We start from the raw sequence: 23,524 nt of genomic DNA, 5'->3' as shown, positions 1-23,524 counted from the left end.
ACACACACACACGTACATATATATTATATTCGACGAGAGACATAGCAGTATTTAAGTTGACGTTCGTAGTGCGTGTGATTCCGATTTCGTTCTTGTAAACATGGTGTTTGGAGTCATCATGAAATAATTGTTTTTTTTTCCCTTTACGAGATCGATTAACGTGCAAGGAACGGACGCGAATCACTGAACCGAAGCCCGAAACCGAGTGGTGTATCATGTGATTCTTACATCGCGAATATATGAAAAAGTATGGGCCCATCTCCGTCACACGGTAAGCTTACTCGCGCTCTGCCATTAGAACGCCCCTCTTTGTGAATTTCGCGTTTTGAAAAATATCAGTCCTGCAACAATTATCGAGCATTCTTATCGATTACGTAGTATTCGCTACTACTTGCTACTTCTCGCGATAACGTGATTTTATCGCAACTTTGTCCCTATGTATGTATTATTGTCTCAATTGCCGCTATCAAAAATTATGTTGTATCGCGTGGATATTTTTATATTCGATCATGGTTTATGTTTCATTTGAGAATTTTGTTGTTGCATTCTTAAAAAAATTATATTGTATAAACAACGTGATTGATTTATTCACCGGCATTTGTAACGAATATATCGCTTACTAGGTTATGACAGTTTTTATAAATACACACGTCGCCATATATAGATATTATAAATTTATTATAAAATTATTATAATTTTTTTTTTTTTTTTTGTTAAACAGGGAAACATTGTATGATTTAGTAATAAAATTGGAATATATTGGTATTTTACCATGGAACAATCGGACACAGTGCAGATGCAAATTCTTCAAGTCGAAGAGATATCAACGGATATCAATGTGCAAGCGATTCAAATCGCTAATAAAGATGTAAAAGCTGCTACCTCTACAGAAGGTGATCAAGATTCACCTAAAGCCTGCAGCCCATCATTGGAATCTACATTAGTAGTAGATGATACTAATATTAATGTAGAAGTTGCGACAGAAGATTACTTGGACACAAGTCATATTGATGTCTCTGTTAAAAATATTAACAGCGATGCCGGGTATAATAATCAGATAGAATGTGAGTTGAACCAGCCCAAAACAAAAGTTTATACATCAGAAAAAGAACAGATTGAAATCTATGAACATATAAAAGATGAAACAATAGATTCGAATCATGAATTGCAACCTTTGTGCATTCAGGAAGACCAAAGTCAAATTGTGATAACTGACTCTAAAATAGTAGAAGCAAAGCAGAAAATAACAGATATTCTAGAAAGTGGCTGTAATGTAAAAGATGCAAATCAATCTGATAGTATAGATAAGCAATGTTTAACATTAGATGAATCTAGACTTAATGAACATTCTGGGGGCCAGATTCATGAAGCACATGATGAATTAGTTAAAGAAACAATCAGAGAAATACACGATAATGACAGTAACCAAAATAGTTCGATAGTAACGGATGCTGAACTGACTAAATTAGTACAAGAGGAAGCAGAGGTAGTTGTAGTAGTAGAAACTATAGAACCAGCAACAACAGATGCAGCAGCAGACAATTTTATTGTCACTTTAAATGAAAAGAATGTTGATAAAGAGTGTAACCAAGATACTGTAGTTACTTTACAGGAAAAAGAAATTACAAAATCTAGGCAAGGGAACAATGAGATTGATCTAATTGATTACAACCAAGAAAATGACGATACTATAATAGAAGTAACAGAAGTTATAGATGCTCCAGTTACGGAACAGTACAAGCAGCAGGATAACAAGGACAATGTGGAGAATAATGAATATCATATGGAATCTGTAAAATTAACTGATGGAAAACAAGCAATCCACAAAGATATAAATGACGAAAATATTCAATCAAAAGCAATTGACGGAGAAACTTTAATCAGTTCAAGTAATAAAGAAGATGATATCACTATTATTATAGATGAGAAAATCATAATCACGGAAGATGTTGATTCAGAACTTACAACAGATCAGCCACAAATTGAAAATACCCATGAAGATATTACAGATACTGAACATAAACAAGATGATATATCTGCTCGCGAAATATCCGTGGTAGAGTCGTCGATGAAGAAGAGGAGTGTTATTCAAGATATTTTTGACGATTGGGGTGTCGAAAATACAGACGAAGATGCGCAATCAACTTCGAAAGTGCACGATACTGTAGAGATCGAATTGAAAAGTCTATTGGATGAAACAAAATCAGATCAGGTTGTTACAAATGAATCTGTTCAAGATAAGATTCCATCCTCAAATAAAGAAAGTACCACAGATGAGTTACATAATGTTGTAGATACAAGCGAGAAAAGTATCAAGCATTCGATTGAACAAATTGAAAATCAAAAGAAAAATAAAACGATTGATCAAGATGCAGAGCCATTAAATAGGAGCGGGAAGAATTCTCCGGCATTAGCGGCGGATAAATCTTCGCGAAGTGTAGAGACGCGTGCTTTTAATAAAACGCCGCAATCGCACATCGCCACGTCGCTTCCTAAGAATCGCTCTCGGCATTTAACCAGTCAGATAGCATCGCCGGCGGAAGTGACGGAGGTATTGAAGGAGCGTCTTCGCGAAAAGCAGAAGACAGTCGTAGACTCACCGCGTGGCCCGGATATATTTTTTGTGAAGAAATTAACTCAAAGACTGTCCAATAAATTGGCGGGTAGTTCGGTGAATCCAGTACCGGGACTTATACCTCTGCCACAGCAAGCCATCCCTTCTTCTCCTCCTGTATCTTTACAATCGACGAACGATAACTGTGATAAGAAGATAGCAAATGAGATAACGGAAACGAGCAAGGATAGTAATTCTGACAACAAGGAATTATTGGCAATCTTGGAAGGCGATGTTGATCCTGATTGGTCCATCTTGAAACCTCCGACTCTCACGGAAGAAGGCAAAACGCCACCAAACGCGGAATCGCAATCAGATCATAGTGGACCACCGAAACTTGATCCATTAGTCGAACGGGAATTGGCGCTGAAACAACTCCTTGAGTTGCCCGTAACGTCACCTAAGAAGATTTCACCGCGGAAGAAAAAAACTTTCCGAGCGGCACCTGGCAAAGTGTCTAAAGACGTGGAAGTCCCACTCGCCGTACAGGAGGAGAAAGAACTTGCTGGTATGGATTCGGCAAGCGAGAATGCGCAACCAAATACCAAATCTATCGAGATAAATCTGTGTTCTCCGCAAAAGAGCGGTCAAAAAGATCACGGAATTGAAAAAGTAGTCACACGAGAAGAATCTAGATCGGGTAGGAAGCGCAAACCTACTGAAAAAGCGAGAGAACACGAGGAGAACACGATAAAACGGCAAAAGGTGTACAAAGGTAAACTATCGATGAGTAAGAAACAAACGCAGGAAAATATTTCCGATGAGAACACGACGATCGAGAATCACGTGCCGAGCGACGCGTTGATAGATGCTGTAAATAATGAGAAAAACGTCGCGAAAGAAGTAGCAAGTAAACAAGTCCAGGATAAAGTAGATCCGATTTCGAATAAAATCGTAGGTTCTCGGCCGAAACCGAGTCTTGCTAGGAAAGGCTCGCAACCTATCGCCAAGAGAAAAATAGTGGTCAAGAGATTGCTGCGCCAGAAGATGCCGGCTAGTGAAAAGTCCGTTCGATTGAAAGGTAAATTGACTCCTTCACCAAAGAAGTCTCCCCCGAAGACTGTCTCGAAGTCACAGAAGCGAACGGCCGAAAGTGCTTCTGTCGATGTGAAACCCAAAAAGAAAATTATAAACGAGATAGATAGATTACTGCAAGATGAGGGCGTCGTCAATTTACTATACGATGTAGAACAGCCGGACAAGAAGCGTCTGGTACCCATCACGAAGTCGCGTGCGAAAGTAATGGATCTGCAGAAGGTGCAGCGCGAACTCAAAATCAGAAAGAAATTGGTTCGCAATGCTGTATTGCGATTACGCACGTCGACGGTCGCCGGTGTCACAAAAGTGTCACCGAGATCGAAAAGAGCGTCGATTCATCCGATTGATATTCAAGTGGATAGAAAGATAGGAGAATTGATCGCATCGCCGAAAACTTCTGCCTCGCCGACGGAATTCATACTTCCGGCAAAGATTAGAAACGCGGCCGACGCATCCATTATTATCAGGAGGCATTCGTCCAGTTCGTTCTCGAGCGCGTCCGGAAGTCCCAGAGTTAGTGTCGACGCGCCAGAGAAACCAGCGGAAACCGGCAAGACGGATGACGGAACAATTCACTCCTTGAGATCTGCTAAGAAGAGACGAGATTCCCAAGACGAGAAAATTATTAACGCGAAAAAAAGCAAGAAGAAAACAGTACAAAAGTCTGACACAGAATTTGTTGCAGCTACTACTGGTACCGTTAGTACTACTACTACAATTACCACGACTACTAATGCTAATGCTATTCATAATATGGACGAGAAGATCATTGTTGCTGCGCGTCCCAATAAGAAGTCGGAAATTAAAAAGATTGACAAGATTGGGAAACAACAGGAAAATGTTCACGCGTTTGAAGACAATGTTTCGAGTAAAGTTACGACCAGGTCATCGAATGGCGCAGTAACGGGGAAAGTAACGGCGAAGAGTAGGCGTGCCGCGAAAAGCAAAGTGACTTTTGTCGGCAGAACAAGTGATCCGGATAATGCTGACAACTCTTCTAAAGAAGAGGACGAATTATCCGCTTGTCTTGCTGAAGCGGCCACCGCTCTTTCGATCGTCAGTGCTGGTAGTCGATCTGGAAGTGTTACGTCTACACGAAAAAGCAAAGGTAGAATATTTCACGATAGTATTTCCTTTTTTCTAAAATGAAGAAAAAATTATAATTGCTTGGTTTATCCTTTTTTTTTTTTTTTGTAAAAATAAGTAAGAATATTCAAAATATTCATAATATAATTGAACATAATATATAATTGAATGAATCATATAATAATATACATTTTATGGATATTCCAGTAAATGCAAGTAAAACGGACTTGGATAATAACAAAACGAAAGTCGAAACGCAAGGTCAATTCAGCAATAACGAAATAAACGTGCGCCGGCATGGTAATCTCGTACAATTAATACTTACGCCATCCTCATCGACAAAAATCAGAAATGCTCTTACATTGCAGGTAAGTAATCTTATAAATGTGTACTCTCTCTCTTGCATGCTCTTAAGATGTATCTTCAAATGTTCTTGTTAAATATATATTTTTAATCCTATATTAGGTGATGCAAGAGTTCAAAGAGGCTCTATCAATACTAAAAAGAGATGACGAATGCAGGGTGGTACTGTTCACTTCTACAGGTACAAGTTTCTGCGAAGGTCTTGATCTTTCAGCATTATTGCATACAAATAAGGAGGAACGACGATCTGTCGCTCAAGAGTTGGCACACGCTGTCAAGTATGTATTCTTAATACAAAGAATTAGCACGATTGCTGATATTATAATTTATCAAAATTTTTGTTTTTTGTTTCAAGGGACTTTATCAAAAGTTTGGCTACTTTTAATAAACCTATAGTGGCTGGTGTACAAGGTGCTGCGATTGGACTCGGAGTGACGATGTTACCTCTCTTCGATCTTGTAATTGCTAGTGATAAGGCGACATTTTGTACTCCTTATGGAAAATTAGGACAAATCGCTGAAGGAGCTGCGGTCTTTACTCTTTCACATATACTGGGCAGTGCAATTGTAAGTTTCAAACAGTTTTTGTTTGCAAACATGAAAGAAAAAAAGAGCACAACATCTACATTCATCTACATTTCAATAGACGAGCGAACTTCTTTTGGGTGGAAGGACCTTAACGGCGAGCGAAGCATTAAGAGCTGGTCTTGTTACTCGAGTTTTATGGCCTGATCGGTTTCAAGTAGAATTATTACCGTCATTGCGAGCTATGAGTGATCAATCGTCACAGGTAAGTTATATGTAACTTGACATTACATTTTTAATAGCAAGCTTCTAAAACATGTATATTTCGTGTGCATATATAATATAATTATATACATTATATCTAATTACATTTTTAACAATTTCTCTCGGATTCATTGAATCATAGCGTAATACTTTTGTATCTTTACAAACGGTGACAGTAAGCCATATAAGCTGGCCCAGAGTAGAGCAATTCCTGTATATTTACTTGTGTCCTATCCTTGAAAATACATAAATGCTTTTCTGGACATGTGCATCTGTAATACGTTGAATATAGATCAGCTCGTATGTAGCCACAAAACTCCAAAGTCTCACACATTCTTTTCTGCACATTAAAAAATATACATTCAATAAATAAAACATGTTGGAAAATTGGATGAGAAATTGATAAACTAAAAATATGAAATTAGAGTCTTATATCACTTCATGATTTAAACATTTTTTTTTTTTACGTAAAAATCAATAATTTTATATATGATACTTATATGATAAATTATATAACAAGAGATTCTTAAATCATGCAGAAATAATAGAGTATAATAAAGATTATTTCTATAAACTATTATCTTATAAAATGCAAAAATGAATTCTATTGCGTTTATTATTACAAGATATACCTTAACACACTTGAATATTTGAATGAGGCCATGCTCTTCATATGTATATTTTTGTAGCTTCCAATAATGTGTTTGCGGACATATGCAATTTATTGTTACATTGTATGGTATTATATAGTTGTTACTTATATCACTTTCTCCATATACCATCACTGCTTCTTGTCTATGTGCGCAAATCTCTAATTCCATTATTTGCGTACAAAACTGTCAATGATGGGAGAGAGAAAAGTGGCTATTAGAAATATCAATTATAAAAATATTTTACTTTGATATTTTTTGTACCCTTAAAATTGATTTGTTATTGAGTAATATAGTTGAATTATCAATGGTTTTCGTCCATTGCCACGGACATTCTCTTCCATCAGGACAATGGCAAAGTCTTTCTGTCAAGCTGGACATCCAAAATCGGTCGTGAACTACGTTGCATACCTCATAAGGCTTACAGTGATGTAAATCGCTCTCCCCTTCAACCTGCTTTGACGAATACAATAAAGATTTGTCATGAGAAATGTCATACACTTTTGAGAGCGATCGAGTAATATTTATGCGATACAAATTTATATGTACGAACTCCCTTCATATACTTGAATGTAACATTGTTAGCCTTACTGCTGATTATCGTATATACACCGACACTTGTGCCTATCATGGAAATAAGGAGATAGATTTTCACAAACATATTTACAACGATGTGCGTACTTTTGAATAGACACTAGATTTGATGATCGCAATTGCGGGATTGATATTAACCCAAATGGCGATAATGCTAATACATTCTCGATTCCACATTTACTCCCACATGACTCGTAATTACGAAACTTGTTAATATTTATGACATCACGCAGTTGTCTTCGTTTCGGTTGTACAAGATACAAAGGTACTATAACGCGTTATAAATCATAATGTTGGAAAGAAACCCATTCTTTCTACAATATAGCACACACAAATTTTAACAGATATAAAAATATCCATATATATGCCAATATATGTACATATATTAAGAAAGAACATACAGCATAAAGATTATACCATTGCAATTCTCTTATTAATTATATATATTTTTTACAAAAATCTCTTATTTTTTAGTCCATGGAAGCAACAAAGGCTCTATTACGTCACAGTTTACGGAAAAAGTTAGATGCTGCGCTTGAATCAGAAACATATTTATTGATTCAGCATTGGTGCTCCATGGAGTGTCAGACTGCTATAAAAGCTTACATTGAAGGAAAAATACAATAAATCATGGTGAGCTTGTGTAAAATATCATAATATATATTTACTAAAATTAATTATTCTCATTATAGATATTTTATAATTTCAGTGTGCAAGTACTATCAATCGTGAATCTGCGATATGTGTTAGAGAATGGAAGTGATTGATATTTGTGTGGATATAAAAATTGTACTTCTGATACAACATTCTACGTCAATGCACGATATTCTTTAGATTTAAGATATAAATACTGAATCACACAAAAAGATCGACTATTTTACTATTAGAAACAATCATTTAGATATAAATTTATTATATATAGATATATGTGTGTATGTATAAATATGTATATATACATATATGTAATATACATATATATTATATATATGTTTATATACTACATATACTATATATATATACATACATTCTTTTCGCATTATGTTATTACTGTTAGATTAAAATAAAGGTACATTTATTGTAAGAAACACAATGCAACTTTTATTTAGTTGTGTCATCAAATTAATATTTGGCAATATGGTAAATCGCAATATATATTTGCTCGCGTGAAATTACACTGTATTTCATGAAAACTCTTTGCAATTGTTTAAAAGAAAAATGCATGTCAGAGCAAACTTCATACAGAAACATCAAATAAATCTATTCTTCTCCGTGTCGGCGTGTTTGATATTTTTGTAAAATTAACAAGTATTTTTTTATTTTTATAAAATTAAATACTTATACAGCAATAATGGCAATGCCATGTACCTATGAGTTTTCCAGAGGCCATGGCACTGGTGTGGCAGAAGCACTTGGAAATTGGGGCTTCTCTAACAGAGTATGCAGCGATGGCCAGGAATTGCGACGTTTAAAATGTCTCTTTGCGGAAATGGATTCTTTGTGAGAACACTACACAACTACACTAACATATGCATTTCATTAAAGCAAATCAAGAAAAATTTACGACTATTGTTAGGATTGAGAAAAGAAATAAAGGAACGCACAAGCATTAATTATAATTTCAGGCGCAAACCAACAAAATCGGCAATGTGCGTTAAATATAATCCCAGATATGACCCTAAAGCGTGGTACGTTAAGCCTAGTCCCGATGAATGTAAACCCTCCTGGACATTTGCCGCAAACAGACCTCTGATTACTTATTGTTCGACCGTTAGGATTTCGAAGATCTCTAATTTACTTGACCTTAAATTGGCTTTAAAACACGTTATACCTGGTTACAGCTACGTGAAACAAGGCGTACGTATATTCCAAATGAAATTAAATTTTGTTTCGTTAAAACGAGCTAGTAAGGTTTTCATCATGGCTTTAAGATATAACAATAAAAATATGATATATATATATATATATATATATATATATAATTGTCTAACTTTTTTATTATATTCTAAAATATTATACGTGTCATATAATTGTATCGTACTTTCAGACGGACAAATGGTATCGGCGAGGTTCAAACTGTTGCTATCAACCAAGCTGTTTAGCTCCGCAATGTCCTACATAATATTGTCATAAAAACTGTTTATCTTTAAATTCATAATATTTGATGATATCAAATGTTTATTTCTAATATTAAAATATAATACCTCTTTACGATATATATACATATATGTATGTATAAAGCATAGTATTAAGTATTTCTTCGTGTCATGTATAAAAAAAAAAAGAAATTAATAATGAAAGGAATAAGATGTAGGGATACAAATAATGGAGCAGTTATAATAAATCATCGGATAATGACATTCGAGAGCAGTGAGGTCGTTGAATTTATTTTTCGTTTACGAACACGTCAAGCCTTTGCGCGTTGCGTGAGAACAATTACATTATCATAAGTGGTGGGGGCGAGTAATTTGTCTGACTGTAAGATTTTTTTAATATCTTTTTTGCGTGTGACATACCAGTGAATGAAGAGTATTTCTCTCTCTCTCTCTCTCTCTCTATATATATATATATATATATATATATATATATATATATATATATAGACAGATATATAGATATATAAGCTATACTAGAGCTAGCATTACAACAATATACACATTTGAATTCCTTAAGTAGAAACTGATCTACACAAATAGCAATTCGTAAAATCCTAGGTTCCAAAGAGCTCTGTGCTACTTTTGCGATGGCTCTGTATATAAGAAAGACTCTTCGCGAGATTCTTATGTACAAACGAAAAATATAAAACTGAATTGATACGAGGCATGATATAATATAAATATGAAAATTGTAAGAATAACGTACGATTTACGCGAGTCAGTAACATGTGTGTGTTACGCGAATTATTAAAAATATACTTACGATACCTTAAGCAAGTAATGTACATATCGTAATGTATAAATTAAGACTAGATAAAATATCGGAGACTTCTTCTACAACCAATACAATAATCGAGTGTAACCGAGATACAACTTATAAGTTAATTATGCAATAATATGCGGCACGATGACGGCTGAAAGCGTACTGGCAAGAAGAGAGCATGTGGTATTTTGCTGACGCTCCTTTCATACTTTTCGGTATATCCTTAAGTTGGACATAACACTATAATTGAGAAAATCTTGTATATAAATGTTTTTTAAAAATATCTAAATATTATAAATTAACAAGGTGCGTTAGTAGATTATTTCTGAATGGAAAAATAAGATTCTCATAACACGTAAATGACATTAAAAATAAATTAAATTTAGTTATACCTTTGAGTATATAATCTGTTAGCAAAGTGGGTACTGTTGGACTATCCTCGCTAATGGCCTTTAATACTACGTAAATAAATATATTATTGATATATTTAATTATACATAAATATATATACATGATCAAGAATTGAAGCCTACTTACTTTTAATAAGTACTTGCAAGGCTTGATTGTCTGGTGGACCACTGTCTGTATGATATGGAATAACAGTTGTCAAGTACTAGAATAAAAATAGAATTAATTAAAAATTATTCTATCGTTTCTCTAAATTAGAATTAAAAATTATATTAAAGATAATTTTTTTTAAATTAAATTTTTTTTTTTGAAAGTATATACATATAAAATTCAATGGCTGATACTATGTAAAATGTACTACGTAAATGCGACACTCGATACGGCAGTATAAGTTACCTTTGGCTCTTGCAAAGACCTATGTTGTGGCAACGGACTAGTACCATTCTGCATTTGATTTCGTTTCTTCGTAACGTGATGCTGTCTACGTCGATTTTGCACAGCCAACAGTAAAGAGATGAATTGGTTCTTAAGTTCCTTTTCATATTCTAATTCATCCCTAAGTGCGAGCTCGGCGATCAGTGTTTCGCTCAAAGCCGCAACCAAGGATTCCATCTCCCCGAAAAGTTCAGTCAGTTGACTGGAGGAGAGTTGCTTTAATTCTAAAAACACATTCGCTTTTATAATTTTTTATTTTAGAAAAAGATTAAATTTGTATTTGTTATTGATGTTTTTCTTTTAAATATAAAAAATTAAAAAAAGAATTTTGCAACACATACTTTTCTCGTGAAGCGGTGATCCAAGTACTTCTCTACTTCTTTCCAAAGCCTCATCGCTATCTAACAAGGAACCCTCGGAATCTGGCGATCTTTCCATTGATGGACTTTCCTAAAATAAAAAGATACAAAATTATTAGTCATTATTACACCGACATGAGAATATTTCAGTATGCACTGAGAGAGTTTACCTGCATTATGTCATCTATCTCGCGAAGAACCTCTTCGGCGGTCTTGAGCGGCTCCTCCGGACTGTGAGTATCAGTACTGCTGGATAAGATTAAAGCATGCATGTCCAAATCTGTCGCAACTGCCTCGTCTTCGCTACTTAAATCCTCTAGTTCCGGTCTACGGCGAACAAAAAATGAAAGCATTGAATTTACGAGCGCTAACGCTGATCTAGATAAAGAAACAAAATCAATTCACTGAACATATGGTTTCAACAAAAATTTAAAAATTTTTGCGTGAAAAAATGCATAGTTGCTGCAAAGTAAAAAAAGTCTTTGATGAAAATAATTAAAATGCGTGTGTTGAGCCGAAATGTATTTACCTCTCTGTCGAAGCGGGTGCTTCGTTCAAATTCAACGCGGGCATGTGCATTTTCCTCGCATAGGATTTGCTCCAGTCGATCGGTAATATATTCCCAAAAGTTCCCGTGATCGTCCACCACATCCTGCGAGAAAAATCAGATATGTATATTAATGCTTAAAAGACTTTGCAGTGCCTGCTGAAGACTTATTCGATCTTAACACAGTCATTCTTTCTTACATCACTCAGATATGTATTAATGTAAACAGATGTGAAGTCTTCGCATGATTCATATCCTCTAAGCTATGCTATCCTCAAGAAAACGAATGCGTTTCAAACTTGTGTGTCATCAGATTTTTTCACTCGAATGATTCAATATCGTATTAGACTTATTGTATCTATCTTCAATAAAAAAAAAAAAACAAACAAAAAAGACATTTGAAATATGTTTTTTTTTTGCAACGAAAGCAAGTGAATGCATGCAAAAGAATTGTCCTATGCTTTGTAAAACTTTAATTAACTTGCAAGATGTCGCACATTGTTTCATTACTAATATTATCTTAGAACAGCTTATTCATCTTATTTTAATCTTCATATTCAACTTTGATCTCTCTTCCATAATGTCTTAAATCTCTTTACTGTAATCCCTAAATATTTGTACAATGGCGAGTGATGAAAACATTTGCTTATAGAGATGTCACAAGAACTTCCAGCCATAAAGGCTAATGAGAAAATGTATCTCCATCATAATTTTAGCACGAAGGACACGCGATGTACAAACGCGTTTGCTGCAAAAGCGTGACGCCTGATGCACGATCAATAAACGCACATGCTATCACAAGAATGATATAATATAGTACAGTGGTTAGTAATAATACAGTAATATTATTAAGTCGCTTCATATTATAATATCTTCCATTATTTAGAAACATATACAGAAGATCTTCTCTGTTTATAATTTTTGAGAAAAACAAACTCTCTTTCTTTCTCCTTTTTTTTTCTTCTCACGAAATCTTCGTTTTTTAATATATCGCGTGTTTTTATAATTTACTTAATTTTAATATTCACATAATTTTCATGGGAATATCTTCATGTAAGATATACTTAAGACACTTTTCATAAACAGCTGCCGTGAGAGCAACAGACTGTCCGCAAACTCCCCTGTTTTCTAGGACGTCAAATCGTGAATCATGGAGAGGAGATTGTAGGTGTTTCCTGCGTTACGTATACGCTGAATAGATAAGACGTTTAATCACGTGCTAACATAACGTAAGTCAACGACGCTACGGCAGCAACGTGCCGTTTACTGAAGGGAAGCGATTCTTCGTGCGGGGAACAAACGCGCCGGAACGAAGTGGCTTTTCGCGGCGCGAATTTGCGTATAATGTAATCGTGGGAGTCGCCACAAAACGGCATCCAAATCTGCATGGTATAGTGTTCTTACGAACCGAAATATTTCTCTCTCTCTATCTCCTTCTTAACTCTTTCTCTCTCTCTCATAGATATCCTTTCCTTCTGTGGATGATGGGTAATATGAACTGTGTTTTCAAAGTGAAAAAGCTACGCCTTAAAAAAAATAATACAACTACTAATTTCAAATACTCGAGTTTTTTTCAATCTTTCTTAATTGATTGATGCATTAAACAAATGTTTGCTAAAAGAATCGCTTTTCCTTATTATTATTATTTTTTTATATATACATATTATTCAATATTTTTGGAAATACTAAATCAGTTTTAATCTCTCGAATGCAAAATATCTGAAGATATACGAATCAAAAATTTTCTATGTTTCTTATCTTTTTGAAAGGATATCAGATATACTTTAAATAGATAATGTAACTTAAAAATTTATATCGCGTATTGAAGGGATTAGATATCTTGATCTTTAAATTCTCAAATCATGTGTGTTTATGCTTACCAAAATAAATAAAAATAGAAGAAAAGAATGTTTGCAATGGATATCGGAGTGAAAGCCAACGCACATTGATCGGCTATTCGATGTCGTGGGTTAATAAATTGAGGTCAACTCAGTCTACTTGAGTTTCCGATTAAAATGTAAAGTGGCCTCATCTCCAATCGCATACATTGTTCGCATCAAATCATCAGGCGTATTTCATGGCACACAGTGTACATGAAGGTTTATATGATACTGAGCCAATTTAATTTTTAATTTAATAACGCACGCTCGTAAAAATCATAATAAGTATTATAGATATAGGAGTCGTGGAAAAGATAAGAAGAAACTCAATCATCATAAAGCTTAATAAATAAATCTTAAAAAAGAGAATTTCATATTTTTATACGAAAAATAAATCGATCTTAATAAATTCGTATAAATCTGCTTGCTTTCTATAAAATCCGTGAAGAGAGAGAGAGAGAGACAGAGAGAGGAAAAGAACGAGAGAGAGAGAGAGAGAGAGAAATTTAAAATAATATAAATTCCTCTTTAATTATATAAAATAAGACAATTTCTTCCATCTCTCTAGCGCTTTCATATCAATTCAACCCTGCAGAGCAGCACCCCTAGATAGTTGCCGCTATCTGAGGCGCGTGCGCGCCGATATTGACGTTCGCTTTCTGTTCGGAGGGTAGTATACGGCTCGATATACGAACGAAGGAGCAAAACAGAGATTAAATTTTCATGCCACGCGTTCCGTTAGTATCAAAACATCGAAAAGAAATTATTTATTTCCACATGTACATGAAAAGCACCTAACAAGCATTATTTCACACAGAAAATAGAAAGTTTGACGAGTAATTTAATTCCAGGAAAAAGAGTATGATATATTAATCTCTCTCTATATATTATTATGTAACAATAATTTGTGTTATGTTATTTATAACAAACATAACATTATTTAACTAGGCATTAACACTTCCTCGTCTGATTATGCTTTTGAGGAGAAATCCTCGAATATAATTCGGATTAAACTAAAAAACTCGGATTATTAAATGCCTCTACTTCTAACATCTAAATATATTCATGCAATTTCTGAAGAATGTAAGAGGCAAATTGCGCGATAAAAAATGTCACACGCAAATCGAGAGAAAGGAATCGTATCAATCACCGTTCGATATCCGTTTCCGGTGCGACCTAAGCATACCTAAGCTGGGTGTATATCATGTTCGGGGTCGCGCTAGAAAGCGCGAATGTGGAATCACGCGAATGAATGTGGAATTGCGTTTCAAACGCGTTGGGTCGCAACGACGGACAAGCGCGATACGCGGACGTATCGCTGCGGAAATGCAGAAGCGCTTCGTGAACGCGTGGACTCGCATGGCTATCACGGCTTTGTCGCGCGATCGGTGGGTCGATGACCTTATTAGTCACCGGGATAGAGAGAACGTGCCATTTGGATATTGCCATCCCCCCCCCCCTGTTACCTCATTCGAGTGCCCTTTAATAATGCCACACGTAAATCGGTATCGGTCGATGGCACCTATTTAAATCAATCGTTCCAAGGAACGACATGAATCATAGAAAGCAGATTTTTCAAGGGAGAAAAAAAATGAGCAATTGTTTGCTTCTTATATGGTATAGCTGCGGTTTATTTTAATTGTAGGTTTTTTTCTTCATTTATAATCTCCTAAAAAAATTTTCTATTTGTAAGATTTTTTTTCAAGGCATATCCATTTTGCGTATATTTCGATACGCATTTGAATCTAGAAACTGTAAATTTCTTGAATATAACTGACATTTTAAATTCTCAAAATATCTTTTCAAAAAATATATGCAGTATTCTGTTTCATCAATAAAAATTCAAATTCGATAAAAATTGCACAAATACACTAAGATTCGCATCCTGCCAAAGAATGCGTAAGAAATTAACGAACGAAAATTGCATTTGCAAAGAGATGATGAGGCGAATGATCTAATGTATAATAAATTTAACGGCTCTACGTGGTTGCGCCCAGACGAAGGGACAATTTTACGCTTCGTTGAATTTCACCTGCTGCTACTCGGTTATGCTCGTTAGGACGTGCAGCCATGTACTGTCGGTGAACGTGTTGTAATTTACACCCTATGACGAAAATATTTGCCCGGGTCGTCTGCCGAATAGCGTGAATCTTGGCCCGCCCTCCGATAATCAACAATCTGTAAAATTGTCTACAAGCCTGGAAGCAATGTACGCCAAAATAGTCAAAACTTTTTGATTTCTCGGTTTATTCGCGAAGCTTTATGTGCGCCAATGTGATTCAAAATTTAATTTTAATAAATAAAATAACTACTTTTTAGTGCCACGAATTATGCCACATCTTAAGAAGATCTTTAGACTAGGGTCTAGTTTAACACAATCCGAGTCATGCTTACGTCAGCACGTTTGCGAAAGAGATATCCGGCAAGGTCATGAAAGATCTCGTCGTATCTTGTTAGGAGAGATGTTACAGACTTATTACATATACATAATCGATAGATTAGTCAAAAATTGAGAAGATCAACGTGTTTAGAAAAGTAAATATTTGTTTTGTAAATTGTAAATATTTGAAGATACTTTTAATTGAATATATCTAATGATTTTTAAATTTTGCAATATTGAGATTGCAATGTTTTGATTTATAAATGATCAATTAATTTTTTTTGCTTTTCTTAAAGTAATTCGTAGCACATTCGATTTATTCCTCTTTTCGAAATGACTCCAAAAAAAAAGACATAGTTGTCACCGATCAAACTCGATAATAAATTAATTAGATAGGAAATATTAATACAGGGATCCATTTAATTAAGATGCATTTAGTTCTTCTCTTTCTTCTGTCTCTTTTTCTTGTGATATGGAACGGCGACGCTGCGGCTACTTCAGAGAGAAAGCTGCAAAACGTACCGTAAACATCGCGTAGAGAGTATTAATGGTGTCGACACACTTCTTCCATTGGAAAATCGATGGCTGCCATCAGACAGATTCGCGAGTAAAAGAAGAAACTTTGATTTTTTTCTCGTTATTTTTCTTTCTTTTCTTCGATACGATAATAGGGATAAAGTCGAAACACTTTCTACCAGTCTACTTGCAAACTATTTAATAGGGGATTTTTAAGTTTTCGATAGACTAAAGATTGGCATAAAAAACGACATATATGTACAACATCGATTTTCAAGCTGTATCTTATTATCGAAATATTGCCTTTTATTTTTCTGAACTGCCTCAATGTCTTGATACTATAATGACGCAATAAGTTTCATTTTTTTAGACTTCAATTCAATTTTAATTTAATTATCAAAAAGACAATTCAAAAGATTTTTTTATTTGACCTCGCGATATTACATTTCGTTCTCTGGTACAATGATCGTACAGCGAAATTTTATACTACAAATTGCACCGTATTTACATTCGCTGCGTTAAATGGAGCAGTGTGTGAAACTGCTGACGCACTTTTACAGAGAGAGAGAGAGAGAGAGAGAGAGAGAGAGAGAGAGAGAGAGAGAGAAGAACGAGAGATGTTATGTTTCTAGAATAATCGAAATGCAAGATGGATTGTGATCCACAATCCATCTTGCATTTCGATGGCTACTCCGACACATGTGAAAATATTCCCCGTTATTGCGCGTTGTGTTACGTATATTACGACGAGCGCAATGATAATGCGATAAGTGATTATTTCCGCGATGGTGAAATCACCACTTTCGGACGAGCTGACGGACGAGCGAGAGAGTCTCGAGCGCACAAAACGTAAACGTCAATGTTAATATACACGCACGTACATTACATTACTGGCAATTTTCAGACGTGCGTGCTCTCGCCATTGATACATTGTGATTTATCTTTCGCGGATTCGCAGAGAAACCGGTATACCGCAATATAACTCGAATTCTTTCTAGTTACGTGAACCGAAAATTGTCTCGCAATTTTGCGAGCACTTATAGGCAGGGTTAATTAGGGTTAATCGAGGTAATTGCGACAATGAGGAGTAAGTACGTGACACTGAAGTATTTTTTAGCGATACAAAGGAAAGTTCTAACATGCATGTCGTCTGCTGTGAATCCTTACATAATTTACAAAATAACAATTTATTTTATCTTCAAAAGACACGTTTCAGATATCTCTTGAAATCTTATATTGGGACACTTACTGGCACTCGTTCATAATTTCCTCCTGCGTTCGCACTTGCACCGGCGCCAGCGATTCCACGTCGGTGCCATAATCGCGGAAGCAAGATGTGATCTTTTCATCGAAGGTGTTGACAAGATCCTCGAGACTGCCGCTGAACGGGCTGAACGTTCCTTCCTGGAGAATATCGGTGCCATTTTCGTGTGTCGTCGGTGGTTCATTCGCGTTGCAATTCTCGCCGAAACTTGTATCCAGGCTGGCGTCCAACAATTGTTCTACAGGATCAAGAGAGATGTGTAGATAATTGTGTCGATGTAATTATTTATTATATAGCACAAAAAAGAAAAGTATACAAAATATATAATCTCAAAGTTATGATATATATTATTATAATATCGTGAGTAAATTCATTTATTTATAAATAAAGCGATCTCTTTATAATATAACGCTTAAATCAATAAAATATATATATATATATATATATATATATATATATATATATTTTAATTAACGTTTTTATTTTTAACTACTGTTCTTATTAGTAAGCATTAATGTAAACATTTAATTCAGGAAAAGATACAAAAAGAATTATGACTTTATTCGAAGAAGGGGGAAGCAAGTCCTTTTAAAATATATTTAATGTTCACGAATTTTAAAGTTAATTTTATTATCGATTTTATTATTGTAGTTTAGGGATCGCACTTTATTTATTATAAATGACATCAACATCGTTCAATGTTGTTTTCATGAAGTAAACGATCTAAATTTAACATTAGCGTGCTATAGCAATATTGACGAAACACAAAGATGAACCCGACGACTGGCGTCGCAATATCGAGCGTTATCAGACGTGACACCGCTCGCTGTTGATAAAAGTATCGCTCAACCCTCGACCTCACATACATCCCTCTCCTTGCGTATTCTACGACGCATATAACAGAATAAAGATTCAGAAAAAGTCCGTAATCACTATTTTACATATTCAGATCGCAGAAATATTTTATCGCGTGCGTCGAAAAAGTAAATTATAAAAAAAAGTGTCCGACTCTAATTTGACTAATCTTGATTTTAAGATATAAATAAAATTGAATAAATGTAATTTATTAGATTTTTGTTTTTTTGGCGGCAGCAATTAAGAGAAAAATGCTTTTATTATTATGACGTAGAGGAAGCACAGAAAATCAATTGCATAAAAATTAATGGGGTTCAGTATTGGTACAATGACTGGCGTTGATACGAAAATTCAAGGGACAGTTTTACTCGCGAATAAATATAACAATTCGGCTGGACTCGAAGGAATCCTTTCGCGAAGTTAACCGACGACGATTTCTCGTCCGCGCCAATGCGACCGAACGACGAAAATAAATTCGAATAAGTAAGGGTCTCTCCGGCTGGTCTAACTTAAGTAAATCTGGCTTTTTCTTTTTCTCCGTCGTTTATCCTGGCTTTTCTACGCAGGTAGAAAATTTCGAACCCAGTTGCAATGAGTTCCGACATTCTTCGGTTCATTTCAATTCGGTTTCGTAAAATTGCGAGATTCGTAACATCTAGCGTAACGAATGAGTACTTGGAAAATTGACTGATAAAGAATCTGTCATAAAATTGAGGTCGCAAAATAGAATTAATATTAAACACTGTCAATTGACAATAATTTCAAATCGATTTTGATCAAAAGAAAAAAAGAATTATTATTAATTTTATTTTTTGATTTTTTTAAATATTTAATAATTAAAATTCTTGTATGGAAGACTTTAAAATTATAAAGAAGGAACTCAACATTCTATCGATTATATAGCAATTCTAAAAGTACGTAACATGCTAACTTCGTAGGCATTTAAAATATGACGTCGTTAAAATATTTTAAAATATTTTGCGTCGATTAATGTGGATATAACAAATTGGAGCAGCGCGTCATGACTGCGGCGCATCTCTATTTTAGTTGTCGCTAAACTCGAGAAAATTATGTCGCATAAAAGACGAATTTAACAAAGTTGACACACAGACGACAAACATCGCTATGCAGAATACATTGCAGTTCCCAGCCCCGCGTCAGACAACACACAAGAAGCGAAGGGAAGGGAAGGGGAAGGGAGAAAGAATAACAAGGCGGTTGTTTCACACCTGTCAGAAGGTTCATGTTCTTCAGACTGGCGGTGTCCTCCTCCTCGAAACGCGCGAGGGGTGCCTCGAACTTCAACTCGGCGATCTTACCTGCCATGTCCCTCATTATTGAACGTGAGGGAGTATACCGGGGCGCGACCGGAGAATTCGGCGTCACGGTCGAACGCGTGTCGTCTCGCGATTCTTTTTTTTCTTTGTCTTTTTTTTTTTACTCAACCGCTTGCCTTATTTGACGAGATCTCGCGAGTCGAGATGACAACGGTGACGATAAGACGGCCGAGACATGAAGGCGATGCGACGCACAAACACACCGCCCGTAACGCGCGCGCGATAACCTTCCTTCGTCAGTCCGGAATCAACTGAAATCGACTAACGTGGTGGGGGAGTCTCTTCGCTACGCTCGCTCACTACGGTGGTGGTCGAAATGGTGGGGGGTGGTGCTGGTGCTGGTGGAAGATGATCGCTTGGTCGTCATGGCAACCGCTGGTGAGCGCGCTAATGTCACGAATCATCTTTCTCAGCCAGGGCCGTCTTCATCCTTGAGCCCGGTTCCATCAGGCATCTCTTATATCTTTACTCGATCTAATTCCGGTGCTAATTAGATGCTTACTCCTTACCATGGCTCAGCAAATATCCTAGTCGATCTCTCCTCAATGTCGTGACATATTCGGCAAAATTTTGACCGCTTAGCGAAAAATAGAGAGCGGATCGATTTGTGACTGCAGTTTTATAATTATTTACCTGGATGTCTTGCGCGATCGATTTTATCTAAAGGACTACGCAAAACGTATTCTCCGAGAAAAATTTTACTCCATACGCCATGGAGCAAAATTTTTTTCGGAGAGGAAATTTTACACCGTTTTAAAATCTAATTTAAGAATAAGAATTTTAAATAAACGATTATGCGCTTATCCCAAAAAGCGTGACGTAATTTGTTCTTAATTCAATTCAGTTTCATTGATCAAGATGAATTTTGAGATGTAACTTGACTTATTGATTAGATTTTGTCCTAAGAATAGGACTAGAGAGATTTAAATAATTCATACAGCTTTTTTTGATAAAAAGCTTTGTAATAAACAGTTTAACTGTAAATGGATATTTCCTAAAATTGCATCACTGATATATTGACGCAATCGCATTTTAATTGTATATGTACATACGGCATTGCGACACATTTCGTCATTTATGGGTGGATAAGATACGATCTCGCGAAAAGAGCGGGATGAGAGAGATGTCGCCGTTAAAAGTTGCCCATATCGGTGCTGCAAAAAACCGCGAATGTCGGAGACATCGCTATAAAATCAATTTTTTGGAAAAATTAAAACTACAATCGATTTGTTACCTTTTGCTTTCCTGTACATTACCTATCTCTTGCTTACGTTACTCTAACGCAAAAGCAAGAGAGGGAAATGGATCTGCATCAGTAGATAATAAGAGAGAACGGGATCTGTTCAGTAGATAACAATTCAATAGTACAGAGAGCCTACTGTTGATATCCTCAATAATCATAATCAACAATCGGTGTTTGCTGAAAGCAAATTTCATACATTATCATATATCGATATACATATTGTTCTATAAAACATGCATACCTGATGACATTTCTTGTTTAAAATGTGAAGATATGATGTTTCGATTTAATATACATAACAATGTATATGAAGGTAAACTTTATTTATGCTTTATTTAATCATCAATTAGTTTTCAATTTAGTCTTCAATTCGAATGAATTTAATATCACAACTATTGAAAAACCCAAAATAATTTTTTTTTGTTTAATAAAAATAATGACATGAAACACGTAAATTTTTGACGATCGAGTGGAAGACGAGAAAATGATACAAATAAATAATTTTTGAAAAAATTTGATCTTTCAAAAGATCTAACAAGTTTCAATCGTCAATCATGATAGATGACTATTGATAAAAAATTATTCAATCTTTGTCGAATTGTATAGCTCGATTTGCATCTCAATGAGCGCTCTTAATACATTCCTATTCATTGAAAAAAATAAATATTAATGCCAACATTAATCTTACACCGTAAAAAAGGACGTTATAAATTGCATAAGGAAACAAAATGATTTGCATATTGGCAGAATTTAAAAGAACATATAATCTGATTTTTTATCCTCGGCAAAGCAAGCTAATTATACGCCACACGAGAAAGAAGGAAAACAAATGTTATTTATCGGAGTTTACGGAATTAATGATTTTATCTGGTGTAGCGTATGCTAATTACAGTCTCGCGTTAAAGTTTCGGACACAATACTATTTATATTTGTTTATATAATTTATTTATCAAATTATTTATCTAGCTATATATTTTGTGTTAATCGTTTTATTAAATTTTAATTTATTTTTTATTTATTTTATTTATTAAAAATTATTTATTTTCTATAATTATTTATAACTATTTATTCAAATAACGTCTAATATTGGCTTCTGCAGATCTCTCCATGTTACGAATTGTCCTAATCGCACGTCATAGATCTCCTCTCGCCAATCGTCACGATCTATTATTTGCTATCTTTTCTATCATTGGTATTGAAAAACAATTGCGATACTATCACATTCAAAGCACTTCAAAACGAGCATTTGTATGTGTATTGTGGGCGTATTATGTAGCTCGCAGAAAGAAAGACGAGGGATTGTAGTCAACCTTGGCATCTCTCGTAACATAAATCGCTTTGTCAACACCGAACGTTTTAATAATGTATAAAAATACATTGAATTTAATTAGGAAATATCTAACATTGTCGATATATAGTCAATTCCTTGTATATTTATGAATAGCAATATTAATCAAATGCGAGTAATCAGATTATTGTGCGAAAATGTTATGTATCGCATTGTGAGCGTGACATGCTATATTTCCCATTCATTTACATTTTGAGTTATTTTCTTGACTATGTCCGTTTTACATATAATTGTAGAATCTTTATAAATAATAAAAAATATATTCCGCGATTATTCTCATCATCTTCCTGATAAATTGCTAATTGTGCAGCGAAGTATAGTTCCTATACGTCGGATCGAATATAAAGCAGTTTGATGTGTTTAGCACTTTAGCAGTATAAAATAGATCTGCAATTCAGAATTTCTTTAAATATACCTCGATTTAAAACAATCTTATCAGAATTATTAATTTTATGCATAATATGAGTGCATCGAGAAGCAAATTAGAATATTTGAGCAAAAAAATAGAATAAATAAAAGTAAAGAAGAGGAACATATAAGTATATAATTTACATCACGCATTAAATTCTAAAACTATAATTTTCATATATAGTATTGTAATATTTCGAATCAGTTTTCAAATATTTTTCAGATTTCTTTCTTTCTCTCAGGCTGCGTTTGGCAAGCACGCATTTGCATTAAAAAAATCGTTGTTCTATCTTTGTTATTTACTAAATGTTGAACAAGGACCGATCACGCTCATAGTGCTAAAGCGTGTTCCCCGAAATTACCATCAATATATAAACAAGATTTATATATATATATATATATATATATATATTATATATATATATATATATATATATATATATATATATAATTTATCATTACGAGATAAGCGTAGATAAACGATAATATCTATCA

The 23,524-nt window shown here is 34.7% G+C and overlaps 4 protein-coding genes across 9 annotated transcripts; 2 read left to right on the top strand and 2 right to left on the bottom strand.

The window, feature by feature from the left end:
* The first annotated feature begins 22 nt into the window (after positions 1 to 22).
* Positions 23 to 8,405, top strand: LOC126848207 (uncharacterized). Of its 3 annotated transcripts, none has more exons than XM_050588915.1 (8): positions 23 to 271; positions 722 to 4,760; positions 4,946 to 5,106; positions 5,204 to 5,379; positions 5,457 to 5,667; positions 5,747 to 5,890; positions 7,608 to 7,766; positions 7,826 to 8,405. In XM_050588915.1, exons 2-7 carry the CDS (start codon positions 773 to 775, stop codon positions 7,758 to 7,760), a joined length of 4,833 nt encoding a protein of 1,610 aa, XP_050444872.1. In that variant the 5' UTR covers positions 23 to 271; positions 722 to 772; the 3' UTR covers positions 7,761 to 7,766; positions 7,826 to 8,405. The 3 variants fall into 3 exon arrangements, with proteins under 3 accessions (XP_050444872.1, XP_050444855.1, XP_050444863.1); XM_050588898.1 differs by having other exon boundaries at positions 26 to 271; positions 7,843 to 8,405; XM_050588906.1 differs by lacking the exon at positions 23 to 271 and adding an exon at positions 304 to 438 and having other exon boundaries at positions 7,843 to 8,405.
* Positions 5,899 to 7,601, bottom strand: LOC126848860 (kappa-scoloptoxin(11)-Ss1a-like). 3 transcript variants are annotated; one of them, XM_050590125.1, is made up of 4 exons: positions 7,093 to 7,601; positions 6,804 to 6,995; positions 6,522 to 6,725; positions 5,899 to 6,229 (listed from the first exon to the last, which is right to left on the bottom strand). In XM_050590125.1, the coding sequence occupies exons 1-4, from the start codon at positions 7,198 to 7,200 to the stop codon at positions 6,050 to 6,052; spliced, it is 684 nt and encodes a 227-aa protein (XP_050446082.1). In that variant the 5' UTR covers positions 7,201 to 7,601; the 3' UTR covers positions 5,899 to 6,049. The 3 variants fall into 3 exon arrangements, with proteins under 3 accessions (XP_050446082.1, XP_050446093.1, XP_050446100.1); XM_050590136.1 differs by having other exon boundaries at positions 6,804 to 6,992; XM_050590143.1 differs by having other exon boundaries at positions 5,993 to 6,229; positions 6,532 to 6,725.
* A 57-nt stretch (positions 8,406 to 8,462) lies between the features above and the next one.
* LOC126848930 (uncharacterized) lies at positions 8,463 to 9,350 on the top strand. 2 transcript variants are annotated; one of them, XM_050590314.1, is made up of 3 exons: positions 8,463 to 8,630; positions 8,756 to 8,987; positions 9,178 to 9,350. In XM_050590314.1, exons 1-3 carry the CDS (start codon positions 8,482 to 8,484, stop codon positions 9,250 to 9,252), a joined length of 456 nt encoding a protein of 151 aa, XP_050446271.1. In that variant the 5' UTR covers positions 8,463 to 8,481; the 3' UTR covers positions 9,253 to 9,350. The 2 variants fall into 2 exon arrangements, with proteins under 2 accessions (XP_050446271.1, XP_050446261.1); XM_050590304.1 differs by having other exon boundaries at positions 8,489 to 8,987.
* Positions 9,351 to 9,490: 140 nt separating this feature from the next.
* Positions 9,491 to 20,292, bottom strand: LOC126848702 (fasciculation and elongation protein zeta-2). The gene is made up of 9 exons (XM_050589792.1): positions 19,923 to 20,292; positions 17,824 to 18,076; positions 11,781 to 11,903; positions 11,422 to 11,578; positions 11,234 to 11,342; positions 10,854 to 11,116; positions 10,587 to 10,662; positions 10,442 to 10,507; positions 9,491 to 10,289 (listed from the first exon to the last, which is right to left on the bottom strand). The coding sequence occupies exons 1-9, from the start codon at positions 20,026 to 20,028 to the stop codon at positions 10,273 to 10,275; spliced, it is 1,170 nt and encodes a 389-aa protein (XP_050445749.1). The 5' UTR covers positions 20,029 to 20,292; the 3' UTR covers positions 9,491 to 10,272.
* Positions 20,293 to 23,524: the final 3,232 nt, after the last annotated feature.

The sequence above is a fragment of the Cataglyphis hispanica genome, chromosome 1, assembly GCF_021464435.1.
Source record: "Cataglyphis hispanica isolate Lineage 1 chromosome 1, ULB_Chis1_1.0, whole genome shotgun sequence".
NCBI classification, from domain to species: Eukaryota; Metazoa; Arthropoda; class Insecta; order Hymenoptera; family Formicidae; genus Cataglyphis; species Cataglyphis hispanica.
This window is presented reverse-complemented; position numbering and strand designations above follow the sequence as displayed.